The 22019-nt window shown below is 37.9% G+C and overlaps 1 protein-coding gene across 2 annotated transcripts in view; it reads left to right on the forward strand.

Annotated features, from left to right (window-relative positions):
- The window catches only part of LAMA2 (laminin subunit alpha 2), a 614120-nt gene that overhangs the window by 547421 nt on the left and 44680 nt on the right, over positions 1–22019 (forward strand). For both annotated transcript variants that reach the window (XM_003781659.1, XM_003781660.1), the window contains exons 46-51: positions 3970–4113; positions 4643–4776; positions 6927–7086; positions 10490–10614; positions 14686–14848; positions 15543–15687. In XM_003781659.1, coding sequence (XP_003781707.1) covers positions 3970–4113; positions 4643–4776; positions 6927–7086; positions 10490–10614; positions 14686–14848; positions 15543–15687 — 871 coding nt within the window. The remainder of the gene's footprint in view (positions 1–3969; positions 4114–4642; positions 4777–6926; positions 7087–10489; positions 10615–14685; positions 14849–15542; positions 15688–22019) is intronic.

Here is a 22019-nt window from a genome sequence, read left to right on the forward strand (position 1 = left end):
GTAAGCAGAGCAAACCTGTCTCAAGGTACAACATGAAAGAAGAGTATAAAATGAATGATAGAAAAAGTAATCATTGTCCAGGCCTCCAAGAAGATAGTCAACGGCTTTGGAAATGGAGGTTACAACAAAATTCCTTATTTTTTTAAGATGTTAGCAATATGCCAGCAGCCACATTTTTTTCAGAAGCGTTTTGGACTAACTGACAATTCCCTTGTCGGATTTGTAACTCTATTTGTAACCTGGCATGCATGTCTGGAAGTGCCTTTAATACTTATTTAATATCACCAAGAAATGAAAGACATTTATTTTAAAGTGGGTTTCTTTGGGTTTGTTGATTTTGAAATTGAGTGGCTGTTACTCTTTTAAATGAGTGGCCTACTTACTGGATGAAAAATGCAGTGAAAATCCAATAGAGATAATGATGGGATACTCAATAATGTTTAATTGAGTTCATGATGATTAACTGATGAATAATGATGTCTCAGAAATACCTCAGAGATTCTTAATGCTTAGTGATTTTTGTTTAGAAGTCTTACTAGGATCCACATTAGAAATACCCTTAATTAACGAGCCATCCTTCCTGAGAAAGTGTGTACATTTCAGAAATGTCTCCCCTCTTGCAAGAGGGATATATCCTAGCAATTTCTTCTAGAAAAAAAGAATAGATATTTTATTTTGATTTACTTGTTTTAAGTTGGCTAAAAGAAACACCCATCATCGGGAATTAAAATACAAAATATTTAGAAAGAGAGATTACTGGTATGGACCGGTTTTCAACAATCTGGGCTGCCTGAATTTTTTAGGTCCTGAGGGTACGTTGCAAAAGGAGAAACCAGAGGGCAGAAAGTCGGAGAGTGTTTTCCATATGAATGTGGAAGAGTTGAGCAATAGGTTGCTGTCTTAGTCCATTTCATACTACTGTTAAGAGAACACCACTGGCTGAATAATTTATAAAGAACAGAAATTTATTCTCGCTCCTCTGGAGGCTGCGAAGTGCAAGATCAAGGCACTAGCAGGTTGCAGCCTAGTTTTTCTGCTTCCAAGATGGTGCCTTGAACACTGTATCCTCCAGAGGGGAAGAATGTCATATCCTCACATGGCAGAGGAGCGCACTCCTGTAAGCCCTTTCTATCGTACATTTAATCCACTCATGAGGACAGAGCCCTCATGACCTAAATACTTCCCAACTTGTTGCATTGGGAATTTGATTCTCAGCACATGAATTTAAGGGGACACATTCAGACCATAGCAGTTACTTTATAAGGTTTATTACTGGGACATTAGATATAATGACATTCTTTTGTTCCAAGAATCATATTTTCCAAATATGTATTCTATAAAGTAGATTCAGGATAACTTGTAGTGACATTAGATACTACTAGTTTAAAAACTGCTACTGTCTCAGACTATAGCATGTGAACCAAAATTGTCATTCAGATGGCGTTTCATCAGTTCAGATGGATCTCGGTATTGGTGGCCTCTCTTCTACCCTTCACCAACTCACTTGTCAACACACTAATTCCCTACTGTTTCTACTAGGTTGACCCAAGCCAGGACTGAAACTCATTCTGCGACCAAACCCACCATTCTATTATTCAGTCATTTCTCCTCTAAACAAAAACCATAGAATATAATTTACACTTTTTAAATAAAAATGATTTATTAGTGACTAATCTATTCATAATATAGCCATATAGCCAGGCCTATAAAGGATTTATGAAGTAAGAATTAAATAAACTACATACGGTTACTTTTGACAATTAATCCAGTCCCATTAGGAATTTGGATATGATTTTTCTCCAGGGATAATTCTGTCTGTAATTTCATTCTACTCAGGAATCCCAGTCAGATCTTGATGTGTTGTTCTTGTTGATCCTCTTATGATGCCAATGGCACTTATATGTCAATGCCTCAGATATTATATCTGCTCAATGCCAAGGTCTTCTCTGATGACAATTTTGGTTCACATGCTATAGATTCCTAAAACCTTTCTATATCCTACACTCTTTTCCTAAACATTAAAAATATCTGAACAGTACATTTTCCCTCTCTGCACGCCACTATGTTGTTTTTCTCTTGCTTTGCTTTATGCTTTTTGTCTCTAATCCTTTGGACGATCCTTTGCATCGCTGCCCTTCCTTCATATGACACCCTTCGCCCACTCCCATTGCACATCTGCTTCGTAATATTAACATCCATAGCAAAAGTGGACATTCCCCACTTCAGTTTTTCTGCAATTCATTTGACTTACTTCCCTTCAGCACTGAGGGTAGAAGGGAAATTTTATGACTTGTGAAGCAAAGAACTAACCTCCTGACTGAACCCCTACCAGGAAGACTATCTCCCAGGACACAGAGTGCATGTTCTGGGGACCAGAGTCAACCCCTTGTCCTGAGCCACCATTTGAGGAGAGGCAAGGACAGGGAAGGCAGTCTAAGGAGTAGGCTTCCTGGAGCATGCCAGCCGTAGGCCACCACTCACAGGCCTCCAGGAGTCACTCTCCTCCAGGTGGTGGAGAAAACAGCCCCTGTTCCTTTCCGGAACACAATTTGCTCTGCGTGGAGATGCAGTTTGGTTAGCAGATGGAGTGAGGCAACAGCAATACAACTACCTGACTTACACAGGGTCTGCAGGAAGTTCTCAATTGTACATAAATTTATCTTTCAGAACCAGAAATCCCTCCTTAGCCTTCTCTTTTGAACCAACCAACTTTTCACCCAGCACATTCTCATTATCCTCTGAGCCACCCTCACAAAGGGGCCCTGGTGCTGCCTACGCTCACACACAGATGAGACGCGTGGAGGCACCTCCTGGCACTTTGCAGACTGGTTTGGGGCCCTGTCTTCCTCAGAGTATGAGAGCACTTCCATGGGGGTAACAATAATGCTAGTTGGGTTTCTTCCAAATGTGCAAACTCTGTGAATAGCACAAAATGCTAGATGGAAATGAGGAAACGGAAATTCAGGTGGTGGTAAACTTCCGGAAGCTGGGCGTTTGAACAAGTAGCCAAGAGAGGTAGTCCAGCTTCCACCTACCCTGTCTTCTGCCTTCCTCTTTGAGCACTATTGATGAACAAAGTAACAGAGTCTCTCTGAGTCCCAGCAACTAAATTGCTGTCCTGAAAGTGCCCCATTGGTGAGGATTTTCCACCAGACCCAAAGGAAATTAAATCAAATAATCAACTAGTGTTATTCGTGATTGAAGGAAGCCTTCCTGAATGTAAGTAAAAATTGGTGTGAACAGTGTCACTCTAATCACATAGGAATTCCTTTCTTAGCAATTTATAGTCATTTTCAAGGTACTATTCAAAAGAAAAGGAGCTGTTAAATACATTAGTAGTGATAGCCATTGGAAATTATTTCCATTTCATTTCCTGGCAACTTAATAAAAAGGTATAATTTATTCTGAAATGTATGTTCTGAGGGGAATGATTAATAGTCTTCTTATTGTTAGAACATCTAGAACAAAATCTATTTGTCCTCTCTCAACTGAAAGAGCATGGGAAGGGTAGGTAATTTCTTCTTGCAAACAGAAAGAAAAATGGTTTCTCACTTGAAGTGATACCCAAACTGCTGAAATTTGAATTGGAAAATTTCATTAAACAACCTTAATGAAGATCATTGCCGTGAGCGCCATGTAAAAATCACCTTTAGAAAATGTTCCCCTATTCATAAAGGAGAAATGTATGATGGTAAGAATTTTTTAGCTGCATCCTTCAAAAACTAGGAGCGCGCTAATAAGACATGGAACCGTGAGAAGCTCATTGTCAAAATGCTAGAGGAAGACGGCTCTTCTGTGCCCTCGTTAATGAGCATAATGGCGTCTGCATAGGGGCATTTAATGGTGCTATTTGATGATAGAAAAATAACTTCAAAGAAGCAATGATGATGGCTGTGTGGTGGTTTGGAAGTGACTTCAAACTTTCTGTGAGATTCAGTCTTGGTTCTTTGTACCTTGTTTTTCTTAAAGATCAAAGTATCTGTGTCTTCTGGAGGTGACTGCATTCGCACATACAAGCCAGAAATCAAGAAAGGAAGTTACAATAATATTATTGTCAACGTAAAGACAGGCGTTGCTGACAACCTCCTTTTTTATCTCGGAAGTGCCAAATTTGTAAGTCTAATCTTTGACTTCTCTTTGTATATAGCTGACGATGAATCCCTACTGTTGGAAGAAAAAAATCTATAAAATCTAATAACATGGTCCCCAAGTTGTCGAAAGTACACATTCAGATTTTAAAACCTCAGCATCTCACCTCAGTAAGTTCTAAAGGGTCAAGTTAAGTTAGAAATCGAATGAGAGGAAGAAACAACAGTTTTGAGGCCCATTTGCTTTCATTTGTCGGTATATCAGCATTTATTTTGATGTTTACTCTTATATTCATCCATTTAAGAAAAAAGGCTGATAAAGTTTTTGTTTATTCTTCTCAAACTAAAAAATTCCATTGAACTTTTAAATTAATGAAATGAAAAGAGCAAATTATGTACTAATTTCTTACCAATGAAAACTCTTCCACGTCTTGTTGAATTTATGTCTCAAACTGAAATAACATAGATCGTGTCTAGAAAACTTTACTCACAAAGCAAACTTTACTCACAGAGCTTGGCATCTGATACCTAGTGTTTTTGTTTCTCTGAACTAGATTGATTTTCTGGCTATAGAAATGCGGAAAGGCAAAGTAAGCTTTCTCTGGGATGTTGGATCTGGAGTTGGACGTGTAGAGTATCCAGATTTGACTATCGATGACTCCTATTGGTACCGTATCGAAGCGTCAAGGTAACTACCAAGGTTAAGATAATTAAATGACAGCATTTTGAAGTAGTTTCCCAGTTTATAAGAAAACTCCTGTCCTTTTCTGTAAGGCAGCTGTGTACATTTGCGTACACATGTATGAATTTTATGTATCATCTGTATATATGTACAAATAAGGGAAAATAAATATTTTTTCAGACCTGTTAAAAACTGACAAAGTTTCAAGGTATTGATCAGAGTGTCCAGACCATTTCTGACCCCTTCCTCTGACATCCAGTAAGAATTTGGGGTTTTAGCTGTGTTCAGTCATCATACTCCTCTTGGGAAAAAAAAAAAAAAGTACTGGCAATCATTCTTATGAAATACAAGCCAGAGCATAGCTATTCTTATTGTCCATCTTTGGTGAACACAGCTCCTCTCCTCTTCCGGTCTACCCAGTGGCCATCCCTACAGGCACATGCAATATCTAAGTGCTGGATTCATATGTAATATGGCAGGTGCACACTGCCTAAAATGGGATGCAGTGGGGAATTGATTCATTGGTTCTCTCCTTTTTAATTATCAGCTTCCACAGCATATACGTTTTTTATAGAATCATCCCCATCCTCAGTGCCTCCCCCTCATTTTCTCTTCTTTTTCCAATCCTCAGCTTCCTATTAAACCTAAAGCAGCTGAGGTTGAGAGGGATGGAGAAAGGACTAGGGCTAGAGATGAAGCTAATCCAAGATGAGCAAAGAAGACTTAAAGAACTGGCAGATGTTGAATCTAGGTGATGGGTAGATAGAGTTTCATTCTATTTATCTATGCTTAGATTTTTGCATAACAAAAAGTTTACAAGAAGAACTGGGCCCAGTGGCACTCACCTATAGTTCCAGCTACTGGGCAAGCCGAGGCAGGATGATCACTTGAGCCCAGGAGTTCAAGGTTATAGTGTGCTGTGATCATGTCTGTGAATAGTCACTGTAGTTCAGCCTGGGCAACATAATAAGACCTCATATGTTAAAAAAAAAATTTTAAGAAAATGTAATGAGAAGCAATTTTTTTTGTTTTTTAATATTTTCAGCAAGAGTGTAGATCTGTATGAGAAAGAGAGCATGCAACAGACAATGTGTTTGCACGTGTGGCGGTGATGGTAGGGGTTACTTCACTGAGTTTGAGGACATTTCTATGGTGGTGGTAGTGGGTGTTAGTTTACTGAGTTGAAGGACATTGGTGGTGGTGATACGGGTTACTTTACTGAGTTGAAGGACATCTGTGCTCACAAGTGCAATTCTTCCATCAGAAAAGATACATTCTATTCAATAAGGTAAACTTTATTGAGTAAATTCATTCCTTTTCCCTCTTACAATGTATTTCACTTAGCACGGTACCCTGAAAGATAAAATGATTACCAAAATGAGACAGCAGGGAAAGAAATATGACACTTCAGTTTTGTTATGACTGCTTGTCTTAGAAGAGAGACCAGATTTTCATATTTAACAAGTCAGGGAAATCAATCACTTAAAAAAGAAAATGAAATAAGATTATGATAGCTTTCAAAATTCTGTTAATTGAATTTAAAAGTGAACTCCAGGCAATTTGTGTATACAGACCTGAGCTCTAGATGTTGTACTGTATACATTAAGATAGAATGCCAAACAGTAAAACAAAAACAATTCCAGGAAGACCTCCTTAGCAAATTTGGATCCAAGATATTGTAAAGAATTTTAGGAGGAATTATGCAGCTTGTAATACAGAAGGGTGGTTCATTTGGGGTCCACTTGCTGAATTAAATTAGATGAAATGCTAGATGAAGTGATATAAATTTGTTTCAACAGGATGTGTTGGTAAATAGTAAGTTATTATGTAAAACAACAAGAAAACCCTTTCCCACTTAACCAATAGCCATTCCATTAGTGAATGGAATGTCATTTCCCATCAGTGAGTACCCACAGAATCAGGATATGGCGCTCCTTGGCCCTGGTTGAATCTGATAGTAAATATTCAATACCCAGACTCTGGGTATTGATTTGAGATTGAATGAATCTGGCATATTTGAAGGTAAATGCCCAATGATCACTTACATTTTTAAAAACAAGTCTCTACATTTTCTAGCTTTTAAATTTGAAGTGACCAGAACTATGATACATATTTCATTTCCTGTATTTTCTTCATTTCAACACGTACTCTTGAAGAACGGGGAGAAACGGAACTATTTCTGTGAGGGCGCTGGAGGGACCCAAAGCCAGCATCGTGCCTGGCACATACCATTCAGCATCTCCTCCCGGGTACACGATTCTAGATGTCGATGCAAATGCAATGCTGTTCGTTGGGGGCTTGACTGGGAAATTAAAGGTAACATGCTCTTCTGCCTGTTTATTTCATCTTTGTAGACAATTTCAGCCATGATTACTTTGGGAGAAGGCACAAGGAAGGCCTGCAAAACTTGATCACTTTTGTGATCACCTGTGTTCATGAAAACATGAACTTACTTTCAGTAAGAATTTTCGTCTTTGAATATTCAATCTAGAAACACAACATTGTAAAGCCTATGTGTACTTCTTAAATAGTTGTGTTGTCTTTATCTGAGGCATCCATTTTTTAAAATATATTCTTATTTTAGTTTCCTCAAGAGCAAAGTATTTTTTAAGTATACCTTGTATTCGGAATCAATTTATGATTTATAGCTATGAAGTGCTATAAAGTTCATACTCACATCTAATTAAAAGATTTATGAATATCTCAGGAGATAGCACAGGAGCCATAAGCTTTCAAATCATGACTTGGTTTTAAAACTTTTCGAGTTGCTCTTCTCGTTTTTATAGGGTAATTCACTTAATATTCATAATTGCTCCGTGCCAAGTCCTTATGCATTTGAAATTGCATAGTGCCTGCATTTTAAAGATGGTTGTGTTGATTAAATGGAATTAGGTGTTGGAAAATGACTGCAGTGAGATGCAAGGACACAACCAAATATAATGGATAATCCCAGGCTTGTCAGAATCACCCTGGGATGAGATTAGACTGAAATGTGAAAAGCTAGGGTGACCCCAGTCTTCATAGAGAATGGGGTCATTTTATTTGCTTTGTGTATGAGATGTAACTTTAAAGTATAGGATGATTCCACAACCACACACTAAAGTCATCCTCATCTCTTAGAACCATATATAAATATGTACATAGTAACATATAGTCATATTACCAAATTTCCTTCCAGAAATATAAATAAAGGTAGCCCACAGGAGTGCAAAAGCCAAGAATTTTGAAATCAATCCATGTTGGATTTCCTACTCTACCCGTTACAGAACTATGACCTTGGGAAAGTCACTTAACACTTTGGGCTTCAGTTTTCTCACCTAGAAAAAAGCAATAAAAATATCTACTTTGCTTGTATCTTGCAGGATACAAACATAAACTTTAATAACATTTTTCTAATCCTTACCATGTATAAGTAATATTCCAAGTGGTTTACATGAATTAACTTATTTAACTTTTACAACACCCCCAAAAGATATGTCTTAGTCTATTCAGCCTGCTATCACAAAAATATCATAACACAGCATAGCTCATATATGATATTCACTTCTCACTATTCTGGAGAGTGAAAAAATCAAAACCCCAGCAGATTCAGTGTCAGAGCATCAAGATCAAAGCACCAGCAGATTCAGTGTCTAGAAAAGGCCCATTCCCTGTGGAAAACATCTTATTGTAGAAGGGGTGACCTTTGGGCCTATGGTACAAGGGCACTAATCCCATTCATGAAGACCCCACCCTCAGAGTCTAATCACCTCTCAAATATCTTGTGCCCAATGCCATTGCCTAGAGGGGTCAGATTTTAACATATGAATTTGGAGGTGCTGGGGGACACAACTAGGTAGATATTAAAATTCTCCTCATTTTATGAGCCACATAAATGTAGTTAAGGAGTCTGAAAAGGAAAGAATTTAAATGTCTGGACCAAGGTCACACGGTACACAGCTGGGATTTGAACACAGGCTAACAGGCACGAGTCTCTCCACTCTCATCACCTTGCTTGACTGACAGCAGGAATAGTAAGCCCGAGTGTGTGAAATGCCTGTGATGGTGCAGTCACCCTTTACATTGTACCTGACATGATAATTATCATGCAGATATCATTGGCACAAAGCAACTTTCAGTCTCAGAAAAAAAGAAAACCCAGATCAATGAAAGCTATAGACGATCTTAAGAAATTATTTTGGCCCCTGCCACACCAGAATATGAACCAAAAGCGGAAAACAAGTAACTAAATGAACTTGCTGGTGAGAATGCAAATGAGCAGGGGATAATCTCAAGTGCAGCTTTTCAGGATGTAAGGAGAAGGAAAAGCAAGTCGAATTCACAAGTAGGGTAATCAACCTCCAGAAAATGAAGAGGCTCTATCTGATGACGGAGCATTCCAAGGACCACTCTGGCTCGTAAACGTTACGGGCTCCGATCAACACTCTCTCTACGTGGCTAGGCAATGCTCAGTCACAGCAGTGGGAAGATGTATGTGTTGATGGATTTCATCTACAATTGCAACTGCAATGTTTTAACTATTCAGTGACCACCTTCTTACATTTGTTCTAAAACCCAAACACATCGATCCCCTGCTTTTCTCACATAATTCAAGCAAATGTGGATTCGCTTTGGCACAGTTTCTAAAGTTATAGGCACCAGAATATAGCACACTCAGGCATCCCCCAGTGACGGGGATGTCTTTGGAGAAAGTAGGCAATTTCATTACTGTGTAAACAGCAAACTTGGATGGTACAGCCTACTACACACGTAGGCTCTGTGGTACAGCCTGCAGCTCCCAAGGTACACACCTGAACAGCATGTTACTGTACAGAATAGTCCGGGCAATTATCACACAATGGTATTTGTGTATCTAAACATAGAAAAGGTATAGTAAACATACGATATTAGTATCTGGTGGAATTACTGTCATATTTATATGCAGTGGGTCATTATGTGGTCCATGACTGTATTGATTTGTACTTTCTCAACATCAAATCACTTGTTTCAATTACAACAACTTTTTTAAGAGGGGACCTGGTCATTCCCCCCATTCTGTGATTGTGGTATGTATCAAGCTAAGACCTTTCCCTGTGACAATGACACCAGGTTTGGAATTCCACAGATATTTGTGAGCCCCTGTTAGGCATCAGGCCCTCTGCTGTATACACCAGCAAACACCAGCATGATCCCGTCTCTCGTGAAGTTGCTTTCTTTGTCTTTATTCCCTTACATTGGAAACCTGCTAGGCTGTGAACAGAAATGAAAAATTTAGAACAGCGGTATCGCAGGTTAACTTATATGCATGCCTTGTGAATCTCTTTAAATTTCTCAGTGTGTAACCTTCCCACTGATCTCAGGGGAGAAAACTTAGTGTATGTCTGGCCCAGCTTTGGCCAAAGAAAATGGTGTGTGGTGTTGGAGCATTAGCATTTATTAAGTACTGTCTCTGTGCCAGGCACTGAACTTGATGCCATCAATAAGTTATCTAATTTTATTTCCACAACAATCTCATGTTTTAGATAAAAGAAAGGAACCATGGAAAAGGTCATCTTTGGGTCATAAGCTAGGAAGTGTTTATTTACTAAGACAGATCAACTGGTATAACCAAAAATAACCAGCATCTATTGGTGAAATATTGTAGCTTTGGCTTCTGCTGATACATGTCTCTCATGGATATACTCCCAGATTATTTGGGAAATTCTAACCTTTGTGGGAAACACAACCTTTCTTCCTGCAGAAAGCTGATGCTGTGCGTGTAACCACATTCACTGGCTGTATGGGAGAAACTTACTTTGATAACAAACCTATAGGTTTGTGGAATTTCCGAGAAAAAGAAGGTGATTGCAAAGGATGTACTGTCAGGTCAGTAGAGCTGGGAACTCTCACGAGGTCTGTCTTGTGCATCAAAGCAGCTTCAGTTTGGTTGTGCAGTATTCTACTTTCCTGTGGACCATGTGGGGCCAGCCGGTTTGAGGTATTTATACTCAAAAGTAGGTTTATCATGAAGCTAAAGAAACTTCAAGTCTGTGCCTTATTTGTGCAGACATTTTCCCAGGTCCTGGGAAATGTCCCAGCAGTCCATTTTCATGGTCCTGTTTTTATACAATTTGCAAAGGTAAGATGTCTTAACCACAGTTAATGAAGAATTCTGTCTCTTTCCACTCCAAAGTCCCTCCGTGTCCAGGGGATTTGATGTGTCTGTGGGTATCTTGTAGTCATAATTTCTTTTCTTTTAAGAAGAGCTCTCCCTAAACTGATTAAACGTCAGGCCTCACTGAACGTGGCTTCACTCCATTTAGGTTTATAACAAAATACAGAACCATATCCCAGGGTTTATCTGCTATAGGATTTTAAAATAGACACACGGGATTATACAAGTGCTTCAAGGGGAAACCTTTGGGATTTGAAGATTCTGCGTATGGCGAGAAGGCTAACAAGAGGCCAGGATAAGCCAAGAGAAAGTGCCATGGTCCCTCTCATCAATTGCAGGTGGAGGTTAGAACAAATAGGAATTTGAAACTATTTACCATCCTAGCATGTAAACGAACCATCTCTAGAGAATAAATATTTTATATAAAATGGATCTAACCTCTCTAACATGCAAAGCATATGTAGGTAATAAATACTTTTATATAAAAATAACCAGAAGAAGGAAAACGATTATCTGGAAGCAGAGATTTTTCTTTAAAAATTTTTCATTAAAAATCTTGGAGCTCACTAATCACCTGAGCCTAAAACAATTTTAACTATATTTTGTTAGAACTGTAAAATATAAATTAAATACCTGGAAGCTGAACGTGCCCTACAGAGCAGGTCAAAACCATTAGCTGCTCGGGCATTTTCTTTTTGTTTTTGTGTTCCAATTTAAGGGACACACAGCCATATTCAGAGCCCAAATAGCTAACTAACTACTAACATAGTGTAGTGCATTTCACCTTTACTTCTCAATAACTCTAGCATTTTATAGAAGCACCCCTAAACTATTATCCCTTCCAAAGTTTTAACTTCCAACCATCTCTTTCTTTTTGTCTGTATGGAATTGTCAACATGATAGTGAGGATCATTTGAAAGGCTAACTCAATCACAGTTTAAGATCGTTTTGTCAATAATCTTCAAAAAAATCTAATATAGAAGATTGTCGGTGAAATTTTTTCAATACACCAAAGACAGTGAAGTCTACATTAATATTCTACTACTCAAAAACAAACACCAATTTTTCCCTCAGCATTTCTTCCGTAAATTTCTAAGTAGGATTTTCAAAAGCCTATTATCAACAAAACATTTTAGGAATTTAAATATCCATCCAGCAGCGCGTACCGCATAAGACGGTAACGTGACTCATTGTCAGTTCTGCAAAGGTCTTGCATTTTCAACATATAGAGTATCATGCTAATTGAAATAATTATAATAGTATTCCTGAATACTCATAGGGTGTTTTGTAGGTTGCAGACACCCATGCTCATATTTATTTTGATGAGCACAACCTAGTCTCAGCCACACACTGATGGGAAGGGAAGAAAAGACAAATATTAAAATAGTCCAAATGTAGGATATAAAATTCCCTTTGAAAGGCACATTCAGGGTATATCAGAGTTATTCAGAGCTGGTTAAGGGCGTCAAGGTCTACTTCATGGGAGAGGTAACTCTTGAGGTGGGCTTTGATGGGGGATGAGGAATGTTGGAAAGCTCAAGTGTTTTTAGAAAAGAACAAGTGTGAATTCACCCATCCAGGATTGGCAAATGGAAGAATGATGTGGGTAAAATGCCAGGGCCCCGTAGCTTCATACACAGTTCTCCCCAGCATAGTCACGTTTTACCCCCTGGATAAGGGCAGGTGAAGGCCAAGTAAACCAAAGCAGCAAAGACACTAAGCTTGGTGGTACTGTGCCCACAACACAGCCTGCACATGGTGTCCATTCACCCAAGCCTTGCCTTCAGTTTGATGTGGCCGAATCAAGATGGCGCAGTCATCGCCCAGGTCTCCTCTGCCACATTTCCCTCACTGGACGGCGTCTACCCTTCCTTACACCCCTTGTTATCAAGCTACCTTCATTTATTTTTTTCCTTTTAAGATAAAGTTCTATGTTTACCACAATCATTCTATATGTTTACATTTTTTTAACGTATCATTTTGAGCTCTGCTAGTACTTTCATTTGGATTGTTATTGTTTCTCTGAATGCTATTACAGGGTGTCCACAAAGTTCATATGCAATTGAAAATGTGAACTATTTTGAGTTGCACATGAACTTTATGAACACGCTGTATATAGCTGAGTAAGTTTTGAGTGATCTGTCCCAACACCATTTTCCCCTAAACCCTATAATTTTTAAGGATTAAGAGTTATTTTTTAAAGAATTCCTGGTGTGTATTCGTTCTTGTTTTCTTTTCAGGAAAATGTTTGTCACATTTTAACAGAAAGACCAGACTTTCCCGTTAAAAAGTAGAAGTGATTTTTTTATGGGAAAGATGTAAAAGAAGAAACTAAAAAATGACTGGGAAAATTGGGTAGAAGAGCTTGGAATGGCAGTCTTAGAAATTTGCATTTATCCAGCAGTCAGTAGAAGGGATATAATTGTCATTATGTTTTAGAAAGAGCAGTCTGTCAAAGTTATTTTTGAAAGTGTATCTTATTTTTCTTAAACTTCTAACATTCGCATTAAGATTAAATTAGAAAAAACTGCTCCAAGTAGAATGCACTGAGCTGAATATTGCAATGATCACGAAACTTTAACAGACTAAGCCCCCAAATACATACAGTTATAGAGTTAACCAATTACATGTGGAAGAACATGGCTATTCCAAAATAGCATAATTAATCCTTACTTAACTTGATCAAACATCAGAATTCAAAAGAAAACAAAAGGCAAGTTAAGAAGCTTAGCATTTATTAATTATAAAGGAGTAGTTACTTTTCTGGCAAACGTAGGTAGACTAGTTAAACTCTAGCATAATGTTAGATATTGAAATATTATAAAATATACCTGGAAAGGCTCATTTCTTTCTTATTCCAGAGTCACTAATGCAAAGCCAGATTTACCTTGTTTGAGCTAGTGCCAGCTAAGTGAAGTAGGCCCTCTGCATGTCTGTGTTTAAACACTGCCAGCACACAGCTCCTTTCCCACCAATATCCCCACAATGGAGATGTGCTCTGAAACACCAGCTAGAGAGATGATTGATAAACAGAGCATCACACTTGAAAAAAAAATATTTTAAATGTTGTATCCACAAGACTTATCTTAGATATGCATTAATTATTCAACCAGCATTGATCAAACAGATATTCTCTGTGAGGCAATTTGCTATACTAAAACCTGTTTCATCCTGCAAACACTGACTGGATTCTGTGAACCAAGTATTAGGCCAGATTCTGAGTTTGTGCCTCATGTAGGGACTAGTCCATAATCTCTAGATGATCTCATAGAGCTTATATTCTGTAAAGAAAACAGATAAAAGATACACAGATAAATACAGGCTCCTTCATGGTCTGCATCTAATTTGTCCTAGGAAAACCTGTTGGAAGGCAAGTGTTCAGAGCGTAGGGGCCTATGTTCCATTGTTATGTATAGCACATGTAGGAAATGTAATCGTGGATTCTCGGCCCATTCAGAAACCCTTATCACTTTGTACAAATACCAGTAAGACACACTTAAACATCAGTATAGCTATCAAGTATTCTACAGATCACAAAATATTTAAAACATCAATGACCTAGTTATAGGTCTCACCTAATGAAAGGTGAGAGAGGGCAGCTACTCAGGCTAGGATGATGGCAGGGAGGGCAGAGAGGAGCAGAAAAATTGAAATATGTTTGGGATTGTCCCTCCCAGACAGCAGCTTGCATCTGAGTCCCAGGGGATAGTTTGATGCATTGAATAATGGCAAACCAAGTAGGCATGCTCTGTCTGATTCACGGGACCTGTCTCTCTCTTCAGTCCTCAGGTGGAAGATAGTGAAGGGACCATTCAGTTTGATGGTGAAGGTTATGCATTGGTCAGCCGCCCCATCCGCTGGTACCCCAACATCTCCACTGTCATGTTCAAGTTCAGGACATTTTCTTCAAGTGCTCTCCTGATGTACCTTGCCACACGAGATCTGGTAAAGATCATTGCACACAGCAGTTCTTTTATGATTGAAAATGTGTCTGCTTCTTTTATGTAGACTTCCAATACAATTATCAGCTATTGGAAAAATTATCAATTATTGTTAAAAAAAAAAAATTATCCGGTGGCTGGGTATCACCCAATAGGTGATAGAGATAGTGCATGTATATTTTCCTTGATAGTGTTAATCACATATGCAACTTAATTACTGTTTATTCTCACTGTAACTCTTCATATGATCCTTTAAAAGAAGCATCCAGGAAAGATTTTCCAAGGGTGAAATCATGCAGCAGAAAAACTTCTTCCTTAATATTCTTCTAGACATCTAAGTCGAAAGGTGACTCTAAATATTCTTTGACCTTATTTTTTTTTCGGGTCCATATTTCTTGGCAGAATTCTTCCAGGGATTATACCTTTTAGTTTACTTTATTTTCAAAGGATCCCCCATTTTACTACTAAATAGATCTGTCCCGGAAATTTCATTGTGACCATTTGTACCATAACACACACACATAAAAAAAAAATTCACAAAATAGAAATACTAATTCTATTTTAAGATTGTATTACTGTAGCAGAGCGACACATGCAGCAATTTAGCCAAAAGGCCCTAGGATGAGCTCACAAAAAAGTAACTATGTACATATTTCTCTGTGTATCTAATCACGGGTGTATTTTCACTCTCTTAATAGAAAGATTTCATGAGTGTGGAGCTCACTGATGGGCACATAAAAGTCAGTTATGATCTGGGCTCGGGAATGGCTTCCGTTGTCAGCAATCAAAACCATAATGATGGGAGATGGAAATCATTCACCCTGTCAAGAATTCAAAAACACGGTAAGTTTTTATAGTGATGATGCAGGGTGGATTTTAATCATGCTCTCCGAAGTGTACTCGGACTTGATCAGGAGGAAGGCCCTACCTGTAATTTTAGCTACTCACAAGTTCTGCGAAAAACTGATATAGTCATTTCTTTGGCTTAGATTATAGGTGATTTGGGTTAGACGTGACTGATTGAAGAGCCAAATGGTTCTCTGTCATTTTCTTTTGAAACTGAGAGCTTAATTTGAAAGCATAAAACTGTCTTACAGCTTGTAAAATTATATCCTGTAATAGGTTTGAAAAATGTTGTGCGCTTTCCTTTTCTTCCCATTTTGCCAAGATGTTTCCTTTCAAGCAGCCCACAGTGCAGTCTGCGGAAGTGGTAGGGCACAGCTGCCAGTTCCTTGCCTTTTAAAAGTACAGAAAGTTTGTATGTAGGCAAGTAAGTAATCGATTAATAATAGCCTGACATTTTTATCATTCTGATACATTTTAAAACACTTTCTCAAACATTATTATATTTGATCATATAAGTAGGTATTTTCTTCTAGTGAAATGTGTGCTCAAACTTAGACACGATAACAGGAATACATACAGAAGATGCCAAAATATGTATATACATTTTAAGAAGGGAAAGCACTGTATTAAAATTATAATACCCAAGTCATGTTTGACTTCCACAATTATAAGAGGTGCTCAACCATGACTTATACTCATCATTGTATTTGCCAGCATATATTGAGTATTACAATTTTAATATAATTAAATTAATATACCCACTGTATATATATAAGATGTCACAACCGAAACAGAAATTCAAGTTCATCAGTTCTTATTATAGTGCCATTGCTATTCAGGGGATTCCCCTAATTCCACATACCATGGCATCACCAATGTCTACAAATTAAGCTCTGGTATGTCTGCTAATATAAAAAGATTTAATCAATATTTAGGATGTCTGGGTAACATTTTATGATAATTTGGATTGAACTTTGCACCATTTTTCATTCCTGCATTTAACACCTATCTGCCATTCCCCTACTAAGTGCTGTGCTGGAACTAAATGATGTTCTAAGACAAGGCCTGGCCTTCTAGGAACTTGCAGTCTAAAAAGGGAGATAGACAAGTATCCCTGGTTGGAGGATGGGTAGAGAGCTATTGCTGTAATGGAGATGTGCACAGTCGGCGAGCAATCTTAGAAGGGAAGATACTGACGGAAACAGAGGTCAGCTCCCAGGGGATGCCCCAAAGGCACAAGCAAGAGTCACATTAGCTGGATGAACATCACACATGGACATTTCAGAGCAGTGGGAGTTCTGTGAAAGCCCAGAGCCATCAGAGAGCATGATACAGAGCATGATACCTCCTTTTCCAACGGCATTTCTTTGAAAAATGAAACCCTGGAGAAACTCCTCACTTGGGTCAAAAACTGGTTTGTGCTTCTCTGAGTTGGAGTACTGCTGTGTACATTGTTGACATGTAACAGAAGCACCGTGCACATTTGCCTGTTAGAAGTTCTGTATAGAAGTTCACTAAAGACATCTTCAATTGACTCTGACCCAACATTTCCCCAACTTCTTTAATCCCAGAAAGCCCCTCATTCCTAAAATACTGGCATTCTGCTCAACACACTTTGAAAAATGCTTTAGTACCTACAAAGCAAATCCATATATAAATAAATGAATGAATGTTGACAGAAACTCATCAGATGAGGCCAAGAGATAACAGAGCCAGTCCATACAGGACCCTATGAACTGAGTGAGTCTCAACTTTATTGAGAAAGCTATGGGGAACTATAACAGTTTTAATCAGAGCTGTGACACCATCCGATTTATATTTCATAAAGTTTCCTTAGTGGCAATTTGGAGGGTAGATTTGTGACAAGTTAGGATGCTCTGGCAGTGTGCAGTAACCCAGGTAAAGAGGGAGGAGAATGGAAACTTAGTCAATACCCCCATGAGAATGGAGAGGAAAGAATGGAGTTGAACAATATAAAGTATCATAAAGTTGAAGAGCTTTGTGATATTCTTGATATTTACACTTACATTTAAAAATATAGAAAGAGAGACAGAGAGATCTAGAATTATTTTCTTTCTGTTAGATAATAATATGCCAGTGCTAATCCCCAAGGTGTTGCACACAGAAAAAAAAAAAAAAAAAGGAGTTTCTGGAAAGATGCTGAGTTCTATTTTGAATATGTATTAAAATTACTTTTAGTACATTTAGCAGCCTAGGAAAGGCAATTAGTTATATGTATCTGAAAATCAGTAGAGCTATTTATTTTTTTAATTTATATATATATATTTTTTTTTTTTTTGAGACGATGTCCCACTTTGTCACCCCAGGTAGGTAAAGTGCTGTGGCAGTATAGCTCACAGTAACTTCAAAGTCTTGAGCTTGATCAGTCTTCTTGCCTCAGCCTCCCAAGTAGCTGGGATTACAGGCATGTGCTACCATACCCGGCTAGTCTTTCTATTTTTAATAGAGATGGGTTCTCACTCTTGTTCAGGCTGATCTCAAACTCCTGAGCTCAAGCAATCTATCCAACTAGGCCTCCCAGAGTGCTACGATTATAGGTGGGAACCACTGCACCCGGCCATTAGCAGAGTTTTAGAGAGAAATGGACACCTAGGAATTACTGTCGTATTCTAAATAGTTGTATCTAAATAGGTATAAGAAAAATAAGCAGTCATATCTAGAATAAGATAGTCCAAAGCCCAGTAGCACAGTAATATAGTAAAGGAAGACTTCCCACAAAGGAGGCTGTGAAGAAATAATCAAGGAGAAATGAATCCTTGAGAAAGTATGGTATCACAGAAGTAAGAGTTTGTAAAAGAATGAAAGTTTTTTGCACACTTGTGAGAATGTTGTAAAAAAAGTAGAAAAAATAAGAAAAAAAGTAAGAAGAATGAAGTATTTAATTTATAGGTCACAAAACGCTCAAGGAAGATAAAGACCAAGAAATTCATTGTCTTTGGAAATACAAGGGTGATTGGAAGCCTTGGAAAGAACAGCGATGTGGTTACAGTGAAAGCCAATTACAGAGTATTACAGAGAAACAACTGTGGCAAAGCTGGCTGCAGTGACTGTGACTGACTGTGAAGGCAGTTTGGCTCTGAAATCTGGTAGAGCAGCAGCCAAGAAAGAGATGGCATTGGAGGGCATGGAGAGCAGGGATCATGAGGTGAAGGACCATGTTGATTTTCTCCATCAGTTCCCAGCACATAGCAAACTTTCAGTAAAGACTTGCTGAATAAATGGATGAAAGATTCTTGACCATCTAGGCTGTGGATAATGCACCAATAAAATAGAAGTGATTGAAAATACAAAAAAAAAAAAAAAAGGTAGTGGTAATAGATAATATAGCAGGGGTCAGGCACAGTGGCTCATGGCCACTAGCTTGGGCAATGTAGCGAGACCCCTTTATCTACAAAAATTAAAAAATTAGCTGGAAATGATGGTGAACATCTGTAATACCAGCTGCTCGGGAGACTGAGGCAGGAAGATTGCTTGAGTATAAGAGTTCAAGGCTGATCATGCCCCTGCACTCCAGCCTGGGTGACAGAGTAAGAGCTCACATCACTGTCATCATCATCATCATCCAGCAAAGGCCTTAGAAAGCGTGAGAGGATGACAGCAGACTAATGAGAAAGTGCCCAGTCTCAGGAGGAGAGAGAAATCTTTCTTCCACAAATAGGATAGAAGGAGAAGGAGCCAACGGAAGACAAAGATAAGTTTGTAGTATGGAACAGGACTGTGAGATAATTCTCTCCTGATGCAATAATCATTTTATTGAAGTTAGAAGCAGAAAATTAACTGAGGATGGGCGAGGTTAAGAGGTAGTAGAATAATAGGTTTGAAGAAGGAAGGAAAAGATCAATGTGTATTGTGAGAAAGGTAAAAGTGGGCTAAATGGACTAGGGCTATAAAGTCTAAAGATAATATGTCGAGCAAATCTGTAATATAAGAAAAAAAGGATAGAATTATTCAACTAACTAGGAGAATAATTTCCACAAATGACCACCTTAGAAATATGAATTTTTATAGTCAGTCTGCCATCTAAACTTTTATTCTATTAAACAGATAACCACAAGATCTGTGGTCTGAATCAATGTTAGTCAAAGGTCAAGTTATAGTAACGTACAGGTACTTAAAAGTAGTATGTTTCTGGTTTAAGACAACTCAAGTATTCCATCAGTTTAGAACGTTCTTTCCCCAGTTGGTCTAATTTTTCCAGATTTAATGGAGTGACATTGTTACCAATCTATGGTCCAAAAATCAGAAAGAACATTTCTTTATTTTAGCTCATTCCGTATCTCCTGCTTTGTTTCTTTTCTCCAGCTCCATCCCTTTGAAGCTGGTTGACATCTTCCCTAAGTCTCTGCTGGCTTTCAGATTTACTCTAGACAAACATTGTTTTTGCCTTCCTGAATACTCTACCAAATATACCAAGCAGCTATTCTAACTTTCATTTGGGGTCTTAATGACACAAATTATTCTCCTTCCTTTTCTGTAATGGGTCTCTACAGCATCACCATTAAAAAAAAAAAATCACATTAAGCCCTCTGAGCTTTCCTCTTTCAGAACTTTGATTCTCAAATTAGGCTGGAAATGCTACCGTCTTCTGCCTATGGTTGTACCCCATTCTCCATTATCTCTGAGCTCTCAGCACCAACTTCTCAAATCAAGTAGGTGAAATTTTGTTATTATAATAAAACTATGGCTATTCTATTTTTCCACATGTATTCTCACCTGCTCAATATTTTGTGCTACTTTTAAAGCATCTTATTTACTCTAGCAGGTCAATTAACATCTACTAATTTTTCTAATAAAAACAAAAGCATCAAAGCCATGATATAAAAAGTTATTTAAAAAAGTAACTCACACACAAAAAAAATACAGATGTCTTATATGCAGCTGAAAAAGTAACTTCAATAGAATATAAGAATATAGCCATTTACTGTTAGGAGCAATATTCAAAGATTTAAATCAGTGAAATTTACATGAAAAAGGAAAAGAAGAAAGGCTTGGAAATTAACCTGACTACCTGCTCCAGGAGATTAGCTCTTATAAGAGACATTTATTAAATGCCCTTATAAGAGACATTTATTAAACGCCAACTATGTATCAGATGCACTGCATCAATGAAGATGAATAGAGTTCCTGTCCTTGACTAACGTCTTCTGTGCTGCACCAATAAATAAATTCTCTGGGAAGCAGTCAATGCTAAGGCTCATAGTATGGAAAGAAAAGGAGAGGACGGTAACTGATCCCTCAATCATTTTGTGGAGGATGGAGGCAGTTGCACAATGATCCAGGGGACAGAGTGTCACATGGGAAGTTAATGGTTTTTAAAAGACATGGATTATTTAGGGGAAACTTTTAAGTTTGACTAACTGGAGTTCACATTTCAAGAAGTGGTGGAAAACAAGGATGGACATACTGGCAAGGGCCAGATCACAGAAAATCTTCTAAACTATGTTGAGAAGTTTGGGTTTATTGATGGCATGCTAATTTCAATTTCAGTTTATTAGTCTAGGGATCAATGTGGAAGATACATTAAGAACAAACTAGAGACAGAGTGACCGATCAGATCCAATAGCATCATAGGCAGGAGATGAATGATGCTTGAAATAAGAGTTGCCATGGGATCCAACATTAAGAAAATGCAAAATAAGTCCACGTTGATACCTCTACACAGTTAGTAGAATGTCTAAAATTAAAAAGACGGCCCACACCCAGTTCTGCCAAGGATGTGGAGCACCTGGAACTCTTATACACTGCTGGTGAGGATATAAAATGGCACAGCATTGAAAAACAGGTTGGTAATTTCTAGAAAAGGTTAAGTACACACTTGTCACATGAACTAGCCATTTCACTCTCAGATATTCACCAAAGATATATGAAATTGTATTTGTGTATAAAGACATATACCACAATGTTTATATTGCTACTATTTGTATAAATCAAAAAACTGTAAACAATCCAAACACCCATCAGGATGCAGGAGGTGAATGGATATACACAAATTATGATACATCCATACAATGGATATGTAGGAGGTGAATGGATATACACAAATTATGATACATCCATACAATGGCTATGTAGGAGGTGAATGGATATACACAAATTATGATATATCCATATAATGAAATACAACTCAGCAATAAAAACTAATAAAGTATTAATACATGTACAAAATGGATGAATGTCAAAATAATTATGGAGTGAATTAAAGCAGGCAAAGTAGAGTACATTTTCACAAAATTACTAGAAAACGCAGACCCATCTACAGTTACAGAGGGCAGCTAGCAGCTAGCTATAAATGGCATCTGTAGGGGAAA

This window comes from Otolemur garnettii, unplaced genomic scaffold (assembly GCF_000181295.1).
Source record: "Otolemur garnettii isolate 467f Iridium unplaced genomic scaffold, OtoGar3 scaffold00002, whole genome shotgun sequence".
NCBI classification, from domain to species: domain Eukaryota; kingdom Metazoa; phylum Chordata; class Mammalia; order Primates; family Galagidae; genus Otolemur; species Otolemur garnettii.